Source organism: Lutjanus erythropterus, chromosome 24, assembly GCF_056507025.1.
Source record: "Lutjanus erythropterus isolate fLutEry1 chromosome 24, fLutEry1.hap2, whole genome shotgun sequence".
In the NCBI taxonomy this organism is placed as follows: Eukaryota; Metazoa; Chordata; class Actinopteri; order Lutjaniformes; family Lutjanidae; genus Lutjanus; species Lutjanus erythropterus.
In genome coordinates this window covers 7,066,369-7,088,539 of record NC_139340.1, presented here as the reverse complement: position 1 = coordinate 7,088,539, position 22,171 = coordinate 7,066,369, and the positions used below count along the sequence as shown (strand labels likewise).

General features: G+C 41.6%; 1 protein-coding gene across 5 annotated transcripts in view; it reads left to right on the top strand.

Annotated features, from left to right (window-relative positions):
• Window positions 1-22,171, top strand: part of LOC146304607 (receptor tyrosine-protein kinase erbB-4-like) — a 319,877-nt gene that overhangs the window by 254,988 nt on the left and 42,718 nt on the right. For 4 of the 5 annotated variants that reach the window (XM_084713357.1, XM_084713355.1, XM_084713359.1 and 1 more), the window contains exons 17-20: window positions 2,966-3,098; window positions 13,120-13,242; window positions 14,890-14,988; window positions 21,462-21,647. In XM_084713357.1, coding sequence (XP_084569483.1) covers window positions 2,966-3,098; window positions 13,120-13,242; window positions 14,890-14,988; window positions 21,462-21,647 — 541 coding nt within the window. The remainder of the gene's footprint in view (window positions 1-2,965; window positions 3,099-13,119; window positions 13,243-14,889; window positions 14,989-21,461; window positions 21,648-22,171) is intronic. The other variant, XM_084713356.1, reaches the window with a different exon arrangement.

Below are 22,171 nucleotides of genomic sequence, written 5' to 3'. Positions count from 1 at the left end.
TGTTTCTAATTGTGTTATCTCTGAAAGAGTTAAAGGACACACTTATATGGATAATTGCACAGGATAATTGCACACACATTATAATACACACATTGAGTGTCACACTATACTAAAGAGACTTGAAACTGACTTGGAATCTTAAGTCTTGCGAGATGACTAAAACTAAAGTTGATATATTAATGTGCCGCCTCTATCGCTACTAGCAACTACTACCATTATACTAATATAAACAAGCAGGAAAATAACCAAGTAGAATTAACAAGAAGTGTAGTAGAGTTTGCTACCCAAATAGCCTGAAGACACAACAACAACTCTGATCTTTACAATTAGTGCACATTCAAAAGAGTGACAAACTCATTAGAATTTAACCAAACCAGCAAACCCATAAAAAGAGGTCTTGAGCTACTTTTAAACAGAAATGAGACCTTTTTTCTTGCTCCCTGTGGAAGGCTTCTGCTGAGTCCCAGAGTTGTTCTTTTGCTCTTTATTCCCCCGTCTCATGCGGTGACCCTGAGTGGCTTGTTCTGCTGTAAACCCTTTCCTCCTAATTAGAGAAGTCCTTCCCCCGTCTCTCACCTATAGTGCTGTCTAACCACCTTTTTTTTTTTTGCTTTACTTCTGATTTTTGCTCCCTGTTGCATATAATTTCATCTTTCCTATTTTTCCTGTCTTTGAAAATCCCTCCCATATCCTTCTTTCCATTGTTTTTGTTTCTCCTTGTCCCCTCCTCCCCTCCCCTCGACCTAATCGCTCCAAACTGCTGCATTACTATTCACCACATGGCTGTATATCTCATTATGTCGAAACCCACAGCCTCTTTGTAAATTTCAAGCCCCCTCCCCTTCTTTAGGTTCGTCAGAATCGATATGGCAAACGCTGCGGCACCTTGCTCTCACCAAAGCTCCTCGGTACATGAGTCTTCCATTAGCTGCTAATGGCCTCGACGGCTAATAGAGTTTTGAACTTCACGTATCAGGTGGAAGCACGTGTTATTTTATTCTGTTTTGTGTTTCCAATTAAAAAAAAAAAAAGAGGGCAAAGACTATTTTGACTCTGGTTAGAAGGTGAAAATGGAATACAGAGGGTAAGGATAAAGAAAGAGAGAGTAATAGAAGGACAGAATTGAGTGGTAGCATCATAGTAGACATGTGGAAGAGGTATGTAAATGGCAAATGCATTAGCAGCGTTATTAGTGACGAGGAAGAGCTTTTAACTTCCAACCTTTAGGCTTGCCTTAAGCAGATTCTTACCCAGAAGACTCAGAAGCAATTTGTGAAAGATAGGCACTTTTAATTTTTATTGGGAGTGATGACAGATAATAAATCATGCTGGAAACCAAATTTAAATTAACTCAAAGTCAATTGCAGTGCTGTTTAAAATTAAGTATTTTCTAAATCAAGAGTTTAACCTTATAGTTCCACAAAACCAACTGTGTGAACCCATACAGCTCAAATCATGTACAGAGTTAAAAATAATGATATATATAATGAGATCTGAAAGTATCCAAAGGTTGTTTAAAATGAGAGAAAGTCTATGATTTAAGGAGGGATTTGCATGTTTAAAAAAAATTGTGCATCATGTTCTCAGTTCTGCACGTGCAGCAATAATAAATAAGCAACATCCAGGGAAACTTTCAAAATAAAGGCACAAAACTTGGTTAGGTTAACATAAGTAACTTAAAGTAGAAATCTGTAATATATTTACTGTCATAAATCATAAAATATTCATGATATGTCATCAGAAATAAAGTTGAAATACTCACCACTCTGACATCAACATTGCAGCCATGGTGTCCCCTGAAATATTCTTTCTGGGCTGGAATAACTATCTTTGTTTGCTCATTTCAAATTAATGCAGAATGAATAATTGTCTGTTTATGATTTGTGCGAAATCAATAATAATCTTGTAGAAGCCGTAGATGTTTATAACGCTTCAATTAAGCAATATGTTAATGGATAATGTTAATGTTGTTGTTGTCTTGTCTTATTTTCTCTGATATTAATGGCGAAATAAATTCCACGTTCCAGAAAAAAAAAGCGTTAAACTCAGATAATAATGTCCATGTTAGGGGAAATCCAGTCCAGTGCAGCACAAGCTGTAGCTTCTCCACCGGCCCAAGTAATAGGAGCACATAGCCTCAGAGGCTTTTTCTTCTGACCCGAGAAAATAGAAGCATGTGTCACTTGGAAATAGCTGTGTGCTCTGTAGGATTGGCCTATTTGGAAACATGGCGGTGGAAATGTGCTTCTGTGTTCGAGCTTGTTTTTTGATTGTAAACCGAAGCTACAAAACGAAAGGGGATGGACAGAGAAGTTTTGGAGTTGAGGGGGAGGTCAGAGTTGGTGGGAAGTTGTATAAGCTCGCCGTGCAAAGGTGTAAAGGCTTCTTGGATGGTTGTTGGTGGAAGAATAAGGTTGATCGATTAGAAAGCATTAGTCATCAGTCAGACAAGGCTGGTTGTAAGAGCAGCAGGGAGGTTATTATAGGCTGTCTGGGTATGAATCATGCAACGCACCTACCTCTAATTATTTCTCACTGATACAGTACTTACACATGCTGGACACCAAAGGTGGGACCAGGTCATTGTTTAGCAAGTCACACATAAGTATCAGGTCTTTAAACTCGACTTACTGGTCTTTGTGCACCTTCAAAATAAAGCTGAAAGTTTCCACTGGTTCCACTGGCAACACTGGAGCTCTTAAATTGACTGAAGTGAGTCACTTGATCAGAGATTTGACGTCATTTTGAAGATATCCAGCATCACTTTTCTTATCCGCGGCCAATCGAGCACAAGACTGCAGATTCTCTGAGTACAGGGTTAAATCTGAATTGCTAAGTGTGTGTTTTGGTGTAACAGCAGGTTGGAGAATTCGCTGGCTGAGGTTTGCACTTTCTTTCAAAGTGCCTTTTAGTTTCTTAATGTTTCAGCAATGTTAATGTTTCTTCTCTTCCTCCGTCTCTACAGGACACCGCTAATAGCAGCTGGCATTATCGGCGGCCTATTCATCATCGTCATCCTGGCGCTCAGCGTGGCCGTTTATGTTCGCCGCAAAAGCATCAAGAAGAAGAGGGCCTTGCGGCGCTTCTTGGAAACAGAGGTGAGAGGGTAGGGGTCATCGCAGCAACATGAAGGATTTTTTTTTCTTTCTGTGAATCGATTTCTGCAGGAAATGTTTGTTAAAGCAGCTGAAAGTACTTTAGTTTTTCTTTCACCGTTGCCTTGAGCTCATTTTTGTCAAACGGCGCAGACTTGTAGAAAGGAGAATTAATTTGCAACCGCAGAATAAATAGCTTTGTCCTGTATTATCATCAACAAATAACAGCAGTGTAATTAATTTTATTGATCCCAGAGAGGAAATTGGGAAACACTTCCTCTTACAGCTACCTTACTATTGATGTGACAAGAAATGAACAAGGCAAAGTTTTGTTTTGGAGGTTGTTTAATTAAACTGAACAAACACATGGATGGGACTTTTTTTCTGCTCTTTATGAGGACTTTTTCATTTTGGTGCTCGGCTTTCTTTGAATTTGTTAAATCATTTTCAGATATGAGCTATTATTATTTATTTCTATTATTGCTTATTTATTTATTTAGCGGGTAAAATAATGAGCTTAAAGGGAGAATTTGGCACTTTTCCTGTGGATTTCCAGTCGGTCTTGATGAAAAAGAAGCAATAAAATCCTCAGTGCTGCTATAGTTCTCCTTCTAGGTTTTTGCCACTTTCTGTTGTTGCTGCATTTCCTTTTCTTTGTGGGAGTTTTGATCATATTCTGACTAAATCTTTATAGGTTGTGACTTTGTGATGACTTGCAGTTTTCCCTGTTGGGCGTAGAGTCGACGATGCCGCCTTTTGCACAGCCATCATAAAAGCCAGATTTTAGAAAAGTGTCCCGCAGTTGTTTAACTTCTGTGAACTAGAGCCAGTTAACATGTTGGACATGGTCTCAAAATGCTCCCCAGTCCCACATGAAATTGGACACCTGGTCATCTGATTCACACATGTGGCTCACCGGGGCTTTGGATGAGGGACATGGCAGGGTTGGGTCCTTGGCGACTATTTGCATTCACAGATACAGCTCCTCCAGGTGAAGTCTATAATAAGTTGCAGTGCATGTGTGAAAAGGTTGTTTTTAGAAGCCTCAAAGTTGCACTGCACTTTTTCCAGATGGATGCCAACGAAACTGGACTCATAAGCGAACCTTGAAACATTAAACCTTGGCGATGGTACTTAGCCAAACCACGCAGTGCGCAGAAGATTTTAAAATTATGCACGGCTGCCGTCGCCCATCGATCTGGCCTTGGAGGGGGTTCATTTCTGGGAAGCATTAGAGAGCGGAGCAGACTTTATATTCAGAGGAGAAAGTCAAAGATGGAGGTGTAGGCGAGTGCAGGGTTTATGTGCACACGTGTGCCTTCATGCTCCAGTTGATCACCTTTGTGCTGCTGCAAAACACAGTCCTGCCTTTGGTTCTGTTTGTTATGTCATCACTGCAGGTCCGCTGAGTGGCCTTGCCTGTAGGAGTGGGGCAGCCTGCTTGTCAGGCCACATTAGGATAATTTACAGGTAGAGGCAGCAGTGTTATAGACAGCTGTCAGGCTAGAGACGGGAATTGGAGGAGGGCGGCCATGGGCAGTTCCTGCCTCATCCCAGCCACACACATCCATCTTAATCAGCCGGGCCCCGTTCCGACAGCCTCTTGACCGGGAGGGAAGTCTTCAGTCCAAGCAGATTCGCTAATGTACTGTCACAGACAAGGAGGGGCTGGGGAGGATCAAGCTGGAGGGGGGATCTTCTTGACCCCATTTGCATCTCCCTGTATAAAGCCGTCCTGTGACTGATTTCTGCTCGACTCAATACTCCACCAGGAAGACGTGAAATACAGCCAGACCAGTCAATTGTCGCAACCTCCAAGGAGACCTAATTGGGTGTAAAAGTAATTAGACGTAATAGAATCTTTAGCGGCTGCGGTCTGGCCCTACAGGTTAGACACACCACTCATTAAGAGGAGGTCACGGGGTCGATTTCCAGCACGACCCATTAGCAGCCCTGCTGTGGTGTCCTGAGCATGACACTGAACCTGCTCAGCCTTCACAGGTCACTCTGTGTGAGAACGTCAGCCGAATGCTGAAGCACGGAGCCGTGGATCAACAGTTGAAAATGTCATTACCTGACAACATTTTTCTGGTTTGTTGATTGCGAACGTCTCTGATACACAGAGGGATTAAGTGTTCCTTTATGGGTTGAGAAAATTCTCCCGCTTCTTAAGATAAACTATTTCAAAATCCTCGTGGATTAGCTGGAAAATGCATCATCACAAAGTTGAAAACAGGACAGCTTTTCTGAGCTCATGAACTTTCCTTTGCAAGATATGTGATTGTCAAATGTTTAAAAATGCTACTCCTACATTTTGTTGAGAGAAATCTATAATTTGGCTCACAACAGCTAACTACCTAGCTCACTTTCACAACAAACCCCTCTAGACTTCCAACACACAGGTTACCCATAAGCCCACCTTCATTACAGGGGAAGGCTTGGCTCATAGGTGTGTAACCCCATTACTAAAGCAAAGCTGCTAAGAGTAAAAGTTCTGCATTTTAAACTTAACTAAGGTATTATGGCAGAAAGTGTCAAAAGTAAATGTAGCATTACTCACTGTGCAGTAAAATGCTCCCTGACTGTGTTTCACTATTATATCTGATCCTGTTGGATTAATATTACTGCTGCATTAATGCGTATATTGTGTTTTTCTGCTGTAGATGTTGAAGGCTGTGCTCATTTTAACTGTTATATACTGTTGGGTAGTTTAATCTACAGCAGTATGTTATTTTAGACAAAGTGTGTACAAGGTACGATAAGATACATATTTTTATGTCACAGAGTAAGCCTAAAAATATTGAGAAAACATTTTAGGAATGAGACGCAGCAATCAGCTGACCAGTGATTGGCCGAAGTCTTCTAAAGCCTGAAAACAGAGCCTGGTTTTCTCTCAGATTACTTGAATTACATTATATATTAGGCTATTATGGAACTTTTGCCCATTGATACCAAAAATAAACTTCCCACCCAATCTAAAAGCATATTTTTCTGTAAGGATTTGGAGGCAGGACTTTTGCTTTTGGTCAGAGGGTGATATAAACACTTTTACTGAAGTCCACTGCTCTGAATATGTAATCTGTAGTCATCAGCGGACAAAATGAAAAGTTTCAATCCAAAATGCTATTGTAAATGTCCATTTCTTGAAACTCCAGCTAAACACAAATCCAAACTATTTTGTAAGCAGTGGTCATAAGCCTCCAGTAAGCAAAACGTGCTTGATTTCGTTGCCAGCGCTCATTTCATACAGCAGTGGTTTCCTCACATCACTCTGGAGTTTAAATTCCTCCCTTGAATATATGAATATGTGCATTCACACTGCAGGCGTACACACAGATACTCCTCTTCCTCCTGAATGCTGTTCTCCACTCTCACCTTCCCAGCATACTAAGAAACCTGCGCTCCTCACAGCCTGTATCACGCTTTCCAGAGGCTCTCTTTTGGCTGATGAAAGCACACGATAGGCTTTGGACGTCTGGCGAATGTGGATTCTCTATTCAAACGAATAATAGAGCTGAGTCTGTGTCTGTGAATGGAGATCAAGCTTGTCAGGATGAGGGATTTGGGGACAGCGAAGGCTCAGGGACTCCCCCTCTCTCTCCCTTTCTGCTATAGCTTTTTTTTTTTTTTTTAAACAGAGAGCTCACCCCTCGTGTCAGACAGGAAAAAGATGCCTCCAGTGCTCGCTGTCAAAACGTGATCTGAGCGCTCAGCCGGCATTTCCATATCAAGGACATGTGTGAAGGCTGTTGCACTGTGTTGACTTGCAAAACACACTTCTTTATTGTTTTCTTTGTTTTACTATTCTCTGTCTTTTCTTGCGTCTTCACCTTTTCTTTTTTTGTTCTCCATTTTGATCTCTGTATCTCCATTTATCTGTCCGTCCCCCCTCGTGAACACGCTTTATTCTTCTGTCTTTTTTAACTCTGTCTTTCTGTTTTTGTTTTTCTTTTCCGGCTCCTTCTCTCTCACCTTGAAAGAAAAATATAAAAAAAAAAAAGTCCTACGCTGCGGTGTGTCTTATAGAAGTCCCTGAAAACAAATTGCTTTTCGCAGGGAGAGACAGCACACACAGCAGAGTCCCCTCACTGTTGCAGCGCGACCCCAGGCCTTGAACTTTGACCCCGGTCCAATGAAGCAGGACTAATGCACTTGGAATCGCCCCCTCTTCTTTGCCCCCCAAGGTCCTCTTCCAGCTGCTTTGTACAGACATGAGCCATGTGAGTGTTTCAGCACCACAGGCTGTGGACAGCTCCCACGCTGCTTACATGCTCTCTTACAAGAAGGATTTCAGCAGCCGGGGGAGCTGGACAGCTCCCGTTGTTCACCCAAGGGCGGGAGGCTGACTGAACGGAGGCACGGGATGTCGTTACAAATGCATGTAGCGCAGCCAAGCATTGTTCAAATATACTGTACTTGACGTTAAGTCAGTTCTAAAAGATACCAATTTGGAGCAGCAGACAGGGGCACCAGCAGGGACGCTAAGCAATGACCTGCTGTGGACAGGATCAGCAACAAAATGTTTTTAAGCCACTTAAAAAAGGTCCGCTAAAAAAAAAAAATCAATATTAGTTTTGTTGTATGCTATATTTAGAATATTTATTTGCTGCCAGACAGCCTTTTCAAATGGGAAAAGGCTGTTATATAAGCCAAATATTAAAAAGTTAGTTCGGACTCACAGAAGTCACACAGTAACACAAACTAACAGATGGAGGCAGCAGTCGTCCAACAGCTACAGGGATCTACGATGTAAAATTCTTGCTTTCACCCATTGAAACAACAGTTTCCTCTAATGGCAAATTAAAGCTGTGAAACCATTTTTAAATCTAGGTTACATTTAAACTGATACTGGCGGCACAACGGCTGCCTTCTACTGTAAGTAATGCACCGACTATTGATTAGTAACTCATACAGACCCACTTTAAATATTCTGAACAGTCCCTTTAAGGGAACGTGAGGGAATTGTATTTTGAAATAAAATGTTATTATCTGGCCTCTCAGTTTTAAATGGTGTCAAACAAGACTAATAAAATTCGGCCTTAACTCCAGTTTATGACACCTTGTTTTTTATTTTGTTAGGTTTGTCAATTGGTTTTTATTTGATTTTATATTTGGTCTCTCAGTACTAAATACTGTCAAGTCAATTCCAATGATATAACCCAGAATCACAAATTTGCCTCAAGGGGCTTTACAATATGTACAACACACAGTACTCTCTAGCCCTCAATTCAGATAGAAAAAAGATCATTTTACAGGAAAAGAAGTAGAAGAAAACTCATGTTTAGTAACTAAGCAGTAAAGTGAAAGACTGCTCTTTAAATGCATTTAGTGGAGGAGAAGTAAGTTCATTGCTGCTGGGATATACTCACTAATACCACGAATAAATGTCCTTGCATACTGATAAGCCTGCTCTCCTGCTATCATGCACAGATTGTCTTAATGTGCTCTCAATGACTCTGTGTCATTGTGGTTTCCTAAGTATAGCACAGGAATATTTTACCATGCCAGAGCAAAATAAGTGTGTTAAATGTGAGGGATAAAATGGTCTGTGTGGTGACCTTACATGCCTTCAGCCGGTTCTTTCAGCCTCATAGTTAAATTACCACTGCATTATTAAAGTTATGATTTGAGGGTCATTATTTTAGTAACTCACTCTCATGCGTTTAGTCCACATCTGCCATGCATTGTATCATATATTTTCTTTCCTTTACAGTAAAATCAAATCTCATGAGTCTTTTCAAGCACTATTATTCCATTCTGATGTAACTATACAGAGAGAAAATGTCAATGTCTAATTAAAAAGCAGACATGCATACATAGCTGTGGAAGTTGTTTCCACCAGTGTGATTTAAAAAAATCCTTTGAACCAAGAAATACTAGGACATTATTTTGAAATACTAAGTCTTTTTTTTAGATACTGGGTCATTATTCATAATTTTTTTTATTTTATTTATTTATTTTTTCAAATATTATTATTTTGGCATTTTGTGTCCTTATTTTGACATACTATGTCTACGGTATACTTATTTCTTTTTCAAATACTGTCAGTTTTTGAGATACTAAGTCATTATTTTGAAATACTGTAATTAGTTTGAGATACTAAGACATTATTTTGAAAAACTGAGTCATAGTTTTGAGATGCTGAGTCATTTCTATGGCAAACTAAGTCATAAGTTTGAGATACTGTGTCATTATTTCAGGACAGTTTCTCATTATAACGGCCTGCAGGATGTTTTTGTTTCCATCACATTGGCAGAAACGGTCTTCCATACATAAGAGCCCTGCTTCCGCTCTTTCAGTTAAACTTTGTGACGTGGCAATTTGTTTCACCTGATTTCAATTACGCCACACAACAAATGTAGCACTTTATATGAGTAATGTGAACATTAAAGCCTGTACCAGAGGGCTCGCACTGCAAGTTTGTTTGGGGACATTGTTTACTTATTCAATACAGAATAATTCTGTGAATGTATTCTAGCTCGAGGCTCGTACATGCTGCTTATTTGTCCAATGAAGCATCCGAGTCCTCTGCACCGCGGCACTGGCAAAGCTCATTTGGCGAAGGCAAGGCGCATTATTAGCTGGTAAATAAAGTGGCGTGGCGAGTGTGTGTGAGTGAGAGCGAGCTCGGGAGAGTTTTGGAGGCCATGGGTGTGCATCTTATTTAATCGACCCCTCCTCTGCCCCGTCCTCCTCCCCCTCATCAGCTCGGTCCAGTCGCCCTAATGAAACAATAACAGCTACAGCCCGTCACCATCTGCTCTTACTACTACCTCCCTCTGTCCTGATCTCTCCTCCTGCCTTTCTCTCCAGCTACGGCATCACTTGTTTTCTTGTTATTCATGCAGCAGCCAGTGTTCAAACAGACCGATGCAAATGCTGCTCTTTGGCCAAATACCAGGTTAATATGATGGATGTGAGCAAAGTCCTCCTTGTTGAGGTAAATAATGTCGGCAGTCGGTGCTTCTGTGCAATTTAATACTTCATTTCAAGGCCTAACACAAAACTCCCACCACTTAATAGGTCACTTTGACCTCCACAGAGCGGCTAAACCCACCTAAATGAAAGTAAAGGATGTGTTTTAACTTCACAGGATGAGCTAAATGTTATTTTTATTAATGCAGCATTTCAACTAGATTAGCTGTGCATATACCACTGGAGGTAAATATCCGTTGCAGGGATCTTGCTGATAGATCGAGACAGCTACAGTCACTAAAAAGACGAACAAAGTTTCACTGGTGGAGGACATCGCAAGTTATTGTTTGTTTTTTAGTTGGTCATTTATAGAGGACAGTGCACATTTATCATTGCTGGCATTTTAATAATCAATATAAATGTGTTTTGGTTAGCTCAACAGCAAAATTGCAAGTTTATTACTTATCTCTGTGACTAGACGTCTGCATATGAAGGCAGGGTCTGTACTGAAAGCAAAGGACAAGGAACTTTGGTTTCTGCTAAACCCCTAAACATTGACTTTTAAGGCCAAATCCTCATCAGATAATACCTGATATGTTCTATAACACATTTAGACCATTATTGATGACTGAAAGAGAGATTTCTCTAGTTTTAAGTGGGTGGGCCTGAGTGTTCTGTACACCAATCACATCTCAGCAACATTTAACATTTCATAGTTACCATCAGTCAAAAAGTTGTGCACACTGTCTAACTTGCAATATTACATTTGTCATGAATAAAAGTAATATTGCAAGTTTGCCAGTGCGCAGGAGTTTACTTTTTGATCTACTTTTCCCTCTCCTACGCATTTGTCTCATGAAATAAATTTGTGGGGTTTTTTTTTGTTCAGGTCACTGTGAATCAAAATCAAATGTTTTTGCATGTTAAACTTTTCTCGATTGCTGCTTATTTTAACCATTCTTTAATGTTTTAAGGAAATGTTAATATTTCAGACTTCAGAAAATAAGAACTGATGCCAGAAATTTATTGAAGCCAGTTTATTGGTTGAGATAACGTTCATTCTTGACCATGGAAATCATATCGAGTGAAACAGCTTTTGATTGTAACCCGTGGTCCTCAGCAGCAAATAACAGACTTTTTTCACCTTATCTTGTAATTGTTTCAAGGGAACAAGATTTTAGGAGACACTGGGCTAAATGACAGGCTAAGATGGAGGTGTCCAATGGCGCCTCACTATTACACAATCACTCAGCCGTCCTCTCGCCGCTGCCTCTTTACTTCTCTCATCTCATTCACTTCCCGCAGTATTTATCCCTCATCCTCCGTCGCCTGGCCGGTCTGCTAACTCACATCCCGCAGCGACATCTCAGCGGGCTTTACACCTCGCCTTCAGGCCTCAGCCATAACAATAGCCATTAAACGACATGTCATTGCAGAGCTGCAGGCAATGTCATCCATTCTGCGGCCCGGCGTGGCTTTGAGATCGCCGGCTCTATTGTGCCGATGGTTTTATATCACATTAAGTGAGCGCTTGTATGGCTGACCGACTGATATATGGTCTCATTATATTGTTTGATGGCCGTGGCTGAGCGGGGTGATTATGCCGCTGATAAACCGCAGCGAATGAGGAACCCGATAGGCTGATAGGCTCATTAAGACATGTATTGATCAGAGGCATTGACTTCTGGTGTGTGTGTGGATGTGTGTTCATGGGCTCATGTGCGCCTTTGATGTTGATATAAGCGTGAATTTGCATGTGTTGTCAATATTTGTGAAGCTGTGTACTGTACATGCGTGTTATCCGTGTGTGTTAGCGCTCCGTGCTGTCTGGTTAGATTCGTGTGTCCGCTTCTGTGCGGCTCAGATCTTTTCACAGCTCGGCTGCAGGTGCCAGCTCCTGCTTTTTATATTTAGTAGCCGAGGCTTTGTTGAGCGGGCTAGTGGTGAGGCGGGTGGCCCGGCCAGCTGCTGGGATGCTGTTCAGTGTCAGCTGTTACTGGCAGCCAGGCACGCGGAGGAGGCTTGTCATAACCTTGAATTGGAATTGTTTTGTATGTGCACAGCTGGTGAGCTGCTACTCTTTGTCGGCTGTGATAGCAGCTGACACCAGACTGTGATTTGTTCAGTGGTTGGGCACGCTGCAGTCCACATTGGTAACTGCCAGTTTCGACAGAACTTCACGCTCACACCCTTGAATTATTTGTGTTTCATAAACGCCTGTGTGTCTCGCAAAATCATGACTATCAGGACGAGACAGCGGCCGGTTTTTGGCTGCTTATTTATTTGCTGCAAATAAACCTCAGTGTCAGAGGTGGGAAGTAACAAAATACAGATATTTTATTTGAAGGGGATATGCATAAGACTGTCATTACACCGTTATAACCATGTCATGACATCTATTATATAAATATTGAACTGTTAAGTGAACTATTTACTGTTAAATGAATGTTATTTTGTCCTTTTTAATGCAAAGTTAACATTGTTTGACATGTTTTTGTTAAAATTGAGCCAGTAATTTCTTTGTTATTACAACTTCACATTAATCAATACAATAATGTCTGAATGTCTGGTATGATTTGAACTTGTCATAAAGATGTCATTAAATGTTATAAGGTCAGTTAGACGACAGATTTTATCATCTTGTACTTATCTACTTATCCTTCAGAGGGCCATATTTATTTTCACACTTTGAGTGCATATCATGGCCTGCACCCTCTCACTTTTACCTGAGTAAACAAGTTTAATAAGTACTTTTAATCAGTTTTTTACACAAGACGCGCGTGCAAATGTGTGAGCTTTTGCCACCTGTGCTTCGCATTTACCTTCCGGCCTTTCTTTCAGAGACTTTGCTTTGTACGTATCATTTTAAATGGGATGGCTTCACCCCGCTGCACAATCTTAAGAAGCGTTTTTTAGCGTTCACAGTGCCAAGAGCAAAGAGGTTAAAAATATTTTGACTTGAAGCAAAAGAGAGGCACGCTTCAGGATGTCTGTAGTTTCACAAGAAAAGCGATAGCCCGAGAGGAATGCTTTTTTTGTTTTTGGCACTCAGGAATAGGCGATGACAAGCGGGATAAATAGTCCAAATCTGTCTTGTTTGTCTCGTCAGCTGGTGGAGCCGCTGACCCCCAGTGGAACGGCCCCTAACCAGGCTCAGCTGCGGATCCTGAAAGAGACGGAGCTGAAGAGGGTCAAGATTCTGGGTTCGGGGGCTTTTGGAACGGTCTACAAGGTCGGTGTGTGTGTGTGTGTATCTGCATTTACAAGTGCCTGGTGTGTGTGTGTACATAATTCACACGGTTCTCCAGATTAAACAACAAACATCAGTGAGTCAGCTAAATGGCTCGAGAAGACACCCGAGCACAAAGTTTCTTTCAACACACGCTGGCCTCTCACTAGTCAGACAACCCTGCTTGACAACTTAAACAATAAGCATAAACATTTCTTTTTGTTACAGTGTTTCCTGACAGACATGAGCCTAGGGCGGCTCAAGGACCTGGAACGGAAGCTGCTGTTTGCTTGCCAACTTCACTGCCCTTGGCAAAATTATTCATACCACCCCGAAACTCAGCAAACTCATTGAATAAATACTGCGTTTTCCACCAGTAGCTCTAAATTCCTCCCAATTACAGTATTGATGGGCCTATTTGATTTTATTGCCATATTTTACTACAATTAATCTGCATTCATAGTCCTGCATCATTTTATGGCCTTATTATGTTCCAGAGCTCCTTGCTTGTAGCAGACACTTCCATTAAGGCTCCATACAGTGAGAAGAAATGTTAGATTTCTCAGTGTTTTTGCAGGTTTAGAGCTCATTCATATTCAGCCTTGTGAGTCATTTGATAAGGCCAGGCTTTAAAGGAATAGGTTGGATTATTTTATGTGGGGTTATATGAGGTAGAGTCAGTGTATCACATACAGGAGACATCACTTGGCAGACCCAGGTTAGGAGACGCAGAGAGGAGTAACTGCATGGAAGCTAAGCGTTGTACTGCTGTGGACAGGGTCAGTAGCAAAAGGTATTTTAGTCACTTAAAAAAAAGCACCACCTACAAAAATCAACAACAGTTTAAGTGTACGCTATATTTGGAAGATTTTAACTGGTTTACTTTGATGTCAATTGCCATTATATAAGCCAAATATCACTTTCTCCAAACCAGCCAAACTCCATAGGGGAAATCAGTAATTTTACCTCACAGAATACAGGAGTCGCTGGTCCACTGCTGCCTCGTTCTGCTTAAAAGGATGATTTGGATTCACTGAAGTCAACACAAACAAACTAAAAGACTGAGGTATCCTTAGGACTGCAACTGATTTCTGAATTACTGATTTGCCAATGGAGTTTGGTTGGTTAGCGAAGAGCAATATGTGGCTTGTCTAAGGGCATTTTTCCATCAGAAAAGGCTGTCTGATGGCAAAGTAAAGTTGGGAAAATACTCCTAATATAGTTTACACTACATACCATACACTTCAACTGATATCATTTTTTTAGGTGGGCCTTTTTAAATACCTTTTATTGCTGACCTTGTCCACAGCTGTACATTCCTTAGCCTCTATGCTGGTATTCCTCTCTGCTTCTTTAAACCAGAGGCATCTCCTGCAGGTAATACTCTGACTTTCTATAAGTATCTCATACACCCTTACATCAGATAATCCAAACTATCCCTTTAAGATGAAAGAACCGTATTCCATGACCACAAGAATGTGGTTCATGCATGTGCACGCTCTCATCTAGCTGACTTGCTGCAGAGGAATGTTCGCAGGACAGCAGACGCCGTTAAACACAGGCGGCACTCATCAAAATCATCAGGGCCCTGGCTGCGGGCATGTTTATGGAGAGAGCAGTGCATTTATGGTGATTGCTTGTATATTTCAGGGCATCTGGGTTCCAGAAGGTGAGACAGTGAAGATCCCAGTGGCCATTAAAATCCTCAACGAGACCACCGGCCCTAAAGCCAACGTGGAGTTCATGGACGTGAGTATTTATATCGCAACAGTTTGTGTCTACTTTGGCGCTGTGTGTGTTCAAGTTTCGTGCACCTGAGCTGTAGCGTCTTAGCCTTGTCAGAGAGATGGCCGAGCCTGCCACTTTGCGGGATTGTGCATTCGGCGGTAAATTCTTATGAGAGCACAATCTCAGTCAGAGGCAGTAATAAAGTGAACTCCACTAGGCTGTACAGCCAGGCATGTATTGAACGAGGCTCTATTAAAAAACAGCACTTGTTTATGAGATATGGCTTTATTGGAATCCAGGAGTGATAGAGGGGAGAAGAAGAGGAGGACGGGAGGAAGCTGGGGAGTTTTCAGTTCTTCCCACCTTATCTTTGTCACCTCTTTCCTCCATCTTCCCCTCTCTTTTTTACATCTGTCTTCTCACACACTTGGACGGCAATTTTTACTTATCACCAGGGTGTTCACTCCTCCCGTGCAGGGCTTCATCTTTTCTTCTGTTTGCACACAAACCAAAAACAAAGTCTGTAAAAGCTCCTGCTGAATGTGTTTTTTTTTCTTTGTTCGAGTGAAAAATTGTTCTTAAGATTTTAAGTCAGGTTATTTTGTGAACAGATCAGTCATTTTCGCCACTTTTCAAGGAAAACTGCCCTGAATTCTTTAGCTCAAAACCATATATTGTTGGGTTTTTAGAAAACTGACAAAACAAGCAAATTGAGAAATTTCCCCTTTGGCTTTAGGAATTCTTAAATTCTTTCTGACATTTTATAGACAATCAATTGACTGAAAAGTGGAAATATTTGTTAGTTGCAGACGTTCTCAAAGAAAGCTTGACTCAGTCACAAAGACGCACATTAGTCTGGATATGTGGGTTAAATTTAGTCGCATCAAGCATACAGAAAACTATGTCAAGAAATAGGGAGAACTTAAGCTGAGGAAAATAGCATTTTGACAATAAAACGTACGTACTTTGACCAAAATTTCACATTTGAATACATAAGACACAAGCACTACAGAATGACATAAAAATAAATAAATGATGGACCCACCCTTTAATGTGACATCATCTCAGTGGAAAAGGGAGAGAAACTAATGGAGTAGTCAAGTCAGCTCAAATCAGCTTTCAACAAGCACAAAATTAAAAAAAATATATGAATGCAAAAAATATCATGCTTAATAACATAAACATGGAGTCGTTTCAGTGAGACGGACATGTATGGCCTTTGCACAGAGGACGTCTCTGTGGTGGAACTCACAGGAAGCGACGATGCTTGGTCAAATGTGCGGAAAAGTTTGCGTCGGAGTTTGGACAAAATTGCAAGGCCGCACCGAATTCACAGGGATTGGTTGAATTTGCATGAATTGTTGCAGTCACGATATCGCAACTTCCTGGAGGGACTGATTATATTAGTAGGCTGCGCAACACGGAGTTGCGTTTTTTTGGCTTTTATGCTGGATGAGCGACTAAATTTGCTCCATATTGGAGTCCTGTGTTCAGTTCTGATAATACATCCATAATCTTCAGCATTAGTTAACCACTGTGACCAAATATTACATATATTCCATATTATGCACAGGGCATCGTCATGGCAACACGCATCCAGGTAACTGATCCCATGTTTTGTTGCAGTAAAGCGTGTTCAGAGTCCAAGGTGAGGCGTTTGAATGCCACAGTATCCTAGTTTAACCAGGATGCTCATGTAAATGTGCTCAGTGACAATTAAGATCTGGTGATCCAGGCAAAACTTTCATCCACAATTAGCCAACTGCATAAGGCACGGCTGTGCTTTCCTCCTTCTATTTCCCTTTCTGCCCGTTTCTTTCCTCTCCTCCTCTGTCCCTGCATCTTCTTCCTCCTTCCTCATCTCCTCTCCTCTCCTCTCCTCCGATCCCTCCCTTCCTCTTCCCCTGTTTCTCCCAGCGGGGGTCTCTGTCCATCCAGAGCCAATATGCTCTGTCTGCCGGCTTGTTAAACAGCAATCTAAAGGCAGGCTCACGCCTCGCCACTGGGAAACTAGCCACTGGAGTGCCAGCTCCAAACACACTCCGAAAATCCACACATATACACACACACACGCGTACACACATAACCAAACAGCACACATGCACTTTACAACAAAAAGGCTCCCCAGGTGGCGGTGGCCTCACGTGTGAGAGCCGCAGGGTGGTTTGCTTGTGTTGGCAAATATGTGAATTTGCCAGTTGATAATTTGATACGAGAAATGCAAAGGCCTAATAGAGAGCTAATTTAGTGTGTTTTGATGCATACACACACTTCTTGGAACATGCACCGGTTTCACTCTGCCAGCGTGCGAGTGTGTGAGGGGAAGTGAGCAAGTGAGCTAGATGGGAAAGGAGGGTCAGCCGGCAGTAATGGAGGTCAGCGCTCAGGGAGATGAGAGAGAAACCAAAACACACACACACACGCTAGTGCGCGGACACACACACACGAGCTCTCGTAACGTTTGCACCGAGAGTAGCAAGAGTTTAGCCCGACATAGTTTACGACTCCCGGGTCTTTTGGGATCACAGACTGAGAATAAAAGCACTCTCTCCTTCTTTTCAGTTACACACACCTCCGTCTCTCTTGCTCCCTCTGTCTTTTCCTCCTCTCCTGATCCCGGGGTGTGAGGCACGCCCGGCGCCGAGTCGAGGTGGCTGCGGTTGTATAATATCGGGCAGTTCGGGGGGGAGCAGGTGGTTTTATGAAGTGGAGATGTAGTGGCACCACTTTGGGCCGGGAGGCTGTGTTTAAATCAGGGCACTGATGGTGCCAAAAGCCTCCCTGTGGCCTCTGAACCTCCTCCTGTTTAGAATTAATCTACTCACACCACCCACACCTCCACCACCACTCTCCTCTAAGCTCATTCTTTAGCATCTAAATTTAAAAAGGCACCTCATCTATCTATCAGCTGCCCCGAGGCCAAGCCTGGATATACACCTCCTCGACCGCTCGCTGCACACTCTGAGAAATAAAGCCACTCGCTAGAACCATACAGGGTTCTTCCACTGTTTTTTGTTACTAGTAGCATCTTTTATTAAGGTTGAACTTCAACATAAAGGGGTATACCTCAAACCACGTGCGAAAGGTTCCACCCAGAACCCCCTATGTGAGGTTTTAAAGTTAGAATCCGTCTGTGGTGTGATGGTTCCACCCACAACCCTCTCTGGGAGTTCTATCCAGAACCTTCCCCACTTCTAAGGGCACTAACAAGAACCAATCCAAGGTGGTTCTACCAAGCACCTCAAGGGTTTTATCTAGAACCCAACTAAGTGGTTCTACCAAGAATCTTTTTATATCCTGAGCTTTTTATCTAGAACCCACCAAGGGGATAAGAAGCTTTATATTTCAAGGGTTTTATTTAGAACCCACTCAGGGAATTCTACTGAGAATCTTTGTAGATTTGAAGGGTTTGATCTAGAACCCACCAAGAACCCTTTTATATTTGAGGGGTTTTTTATATGACACACTGATAAACCTTTTTATATTCCAATGGTTTTATGTAGAACACACTCTAGGGGGTTCTACCTTGGACCTTACTATACTCAGAGTGTCTTATCTAGAACTTACCATGGGTTCCAAATCTTTGAAGAACTCTTTCTTCAGTACTTTGGATGAAAAGGGTTCTTAATGGAACCCGTGATCTTACAAAGGATCATTAACAAACCCTTTCTCCAAAAAAGGGTTCCTCAGAGGCACATGGTTCCCAGTCCCTCAGAAAGATCCTTTTTGGAAACCTTATCTCTTAGAGTGTACACAGAGAGGGAGTGTGTCCTTGAGTGTGTGAGCGTGAGTGTTTTAGAGAGCTGCCAAGAGAGAGTGTGTCTGCATGTGAGAGTGTGTGAATGAGCGAGGAGGACTGAAGTGAGTGTTTTGAAGCAATGACTCTGAGTGCAGCTTCTGCTCAGCCATAATGCATATCCACGCCGGCCACGAGCATCAGCCCTCGCCATCATAACACTTCATCACCACCACACATCCTTCTGCTTGCAGCTCCGCAATAACAATTACCCAACGTCGAGTCCCAACTGTTCAAACCTCTGCGTCCATCTGCTGCATGAAGAGATGAGAGGCACGACAGAAAATGCATTTACGCGCCATATCAAACAAGAGGCACAAATTAAAAGTAGCTTTATGAAATCAAACACGCGGCATCAGGCGTGATTAGATATGCAGCGCTCACATTGTGCCGTTTTAATTGTGTTGGTGCAACGTTTACAGTAGGAACCTCTGTGCTTTATAAATGCTGAAATATAGATCAAAAAGGCTGCACTCATGCAGCTTTGAAGGAGATTTCTGCAGGATTTTCTCGCACAGTGTGAATGCTCTGTGGACAGATGCTGTGCAAGCAGATACAGTCGTCATCCCACAAGTCTTAATTTATGCATCTAACTCCACCTCCACGAGGAAGTCTGTGGAATACAGTGAGTGCAAAATTATCCATGGATAACAGATGCATGGAGAGACGCAATCATTTTACACTACAGTAAGAAAAAATCTGATATATTGACCAATATTCTTAATAAATATGTATCCAAAATTACAAAAGGGTCCTCCTGTAATCAAAGAAAGAAAAACCAGACACCCAAAGATTAATAAATGCTTGTGACGAGAAAGAAGATAATTACTTATAAAGCCTTATTATTGATTATATAATTGTCCCCCTTTTTCCAAGACCACCAAACACGTTGTTCTTCTACATTTGAAGATGCAGAGCAACCAGTCATCTCTTTTTTTATAATTATAAATATATATTAAATTTGACTTAAAATTAGGGAACAGTTAAACTAAAAACTAAAATAAATAAAACCAATCTGCATGGTGTTCTGTAAAAATAAAATGAATAAATAAATATAAATAAAAAACTTGATAAATAGAATATCTTGTCTAATGGGTCCAAATCGTGGGGTCGGGACTTCTCAAGGCATACCAAGAAAAAAATGCAGGGATCACCAAGTACCTCTGTTGTACAAAATAGTGTATTTTCTGAGATTTATCTCTAATTTATGCTTTTCTTTATTGTGAAATACTGGATATGAACATACAGGGCCTTATGATATGGTTACTTAATTTTAAGGAGTCAAAAGTTTGGAAATTTGGAAATTGCCACCAGCGACAGTTCATTTTCCATTTCCAAGAGGGATTATTAATGAGTGTGGACCTGAATAATTCTTCCAATTAGACAGACCTGCAGCCAATCAGAGCAGTGTAACGTGTGATGTAGTGCTGAGTGAGTCATGCAAGTTAGGGCAGTGCTTTTCGGTCTGTTTTCAAGCAAGAAAAAAAAATTAAATATTGGCCAGGTTGCAAACTTTCTCGTATTGCAGTACATGAAAAAAGGCAAGAAATAGGCAGTGTACTCATATTTGATCAGTGATGCCTAGTTTGACAGTTTTACTGATGTTCGTGAGCCTGCTGTGTTGTGCTTGAAACATGTGGTGTGTGACTGGACCAGTGGACCACGAGCTGGAAGATTAACCTGGTTCCCAGGCTAAACACACATTAATCATGATAAATTCAGTTACTGAGGCCCAATTCTTTAGCTTTGTAATTAGACAAGGAAGTCAGACATTTCTCTTCTGACCACAGTCATTTTTTTTGGAGGAGGAGGAAAATCTGATTCTTTTTTTTGTTCTTGTTGTTGACAATATGACATGACTCACAGTTGGAGAACTTCTATGGCTTGGACCGGCGTGAAATCCTTCCAGTTAAAAAAAACAACTGCTTTAGAAAATATCTGGTTCTTGTTCTTGTGTACATAAAAACATAGAGGGAGAAGTTAACTACAACTCCCAAGGTGGATTTTGGCAAAACATGCATTTTCAGTTCAGTAATGGCAGACGTAAAGCTAAACACATCCTGATTTCACAGTATGTATCTTAAATCAATTATTACTTCGAAGTTTTGGGTAAACTGATGATTTCCATAGTAACAGTGGCTGAGGCTCATAGGTATTGCAGTATTTAGAGCCCTCAGAGTTGTAAAGGTAAATGTAGAGGTTGGTAAACTGTAGTTTCTGCTCATTGATCGATAAAGTTGATCTGAAAATAGATGAGTAAACTCTCAGCATCGTAAAGAAAAGAAAAAGAGGAGCATAAACTTGAGTTTACTTGAGTTTTATCCCTCACTACGCCCCTGGCCATAACATATAAACCATATAGGATCATAACTTTCTCCAGGAGAGTCCCTTGTTTCTTTGTTAAGTTATATTGAGGATACTGTTCAGAGAAAATTTCAAAATAGGATCACAGAATGGGGAAAAACACTCCCAGAACCAGCAGACCTTTCCACTTTGCATCCTTACAACGTTCAGCTATCGTGGATTCTGCTCGGTGTCGAATTCCTTCTGATTTTCATAAGTTTACTCTCTATATTTGTACTTTTAATACCCAGTATCAGCTAGGCAGCAGAACTGTTTTGTTTGGAACTGACTTGGGTCCCTGAAATGCAACAGTCTTCTTAGTCCGTCTTTGTCCTCCTTCCCCCCTCTCACCCAGGAGGCCCTGATCATGGCCAGCATGGAGCACCCCCACCTCGTGCGTCTGCTGGGCGTCTGCCTGAGCCCCACCATCCAGCTGGTCACGCAGCTCATGCCCCACGGCTGCCTCCTCGACTACGTGCACGAGCACAAGGACAACATCGGCTCGCAGCTGCTGCTCAACTGGTGTGTCCAAATCGCCAAGGTAAGTGACAACAATCAGGTCAAAAGAGGACGGCATCTGGTGCTGCTGCTGCTGCAGCATGTGCGAGTTTTGCTGTTGTGGATGTTAGCAGGTGCGTGGGCCGTAATAGATTTTATGGACTCGTGTCGCATTTGAGCCTTTTTCTCCAGCCAGCATGTGACGGATGGTGGCACGGAGAGGCTTGCCAAGTCCAGTGACACCCCAAACAAGCTCAAATTTGAGCAAAAACATGATATTGTTGCGCAGTCCAAATTAAATTCTTAATTAAACAGCTTTCAAAACAGTTTGTCCATGAACTGTAGGACGTTTCAGCTACAGTCAACAAAAATATAATCACAGCACACATTTTCCGTGAGTGGAAATAAAAGATCTCAGACTTCTTCTGTGCACACAAAAGGTGTAATTCTGTTCACAAATTTGTTCAAATTCTTAAGCACTTCTTGTTTGCCAAGATAAGACAGAACAGGTGTGCCTCAGACTGCTCACAATCAGAGGACACTGAAAAATGTGCGGTTTTATCTTGA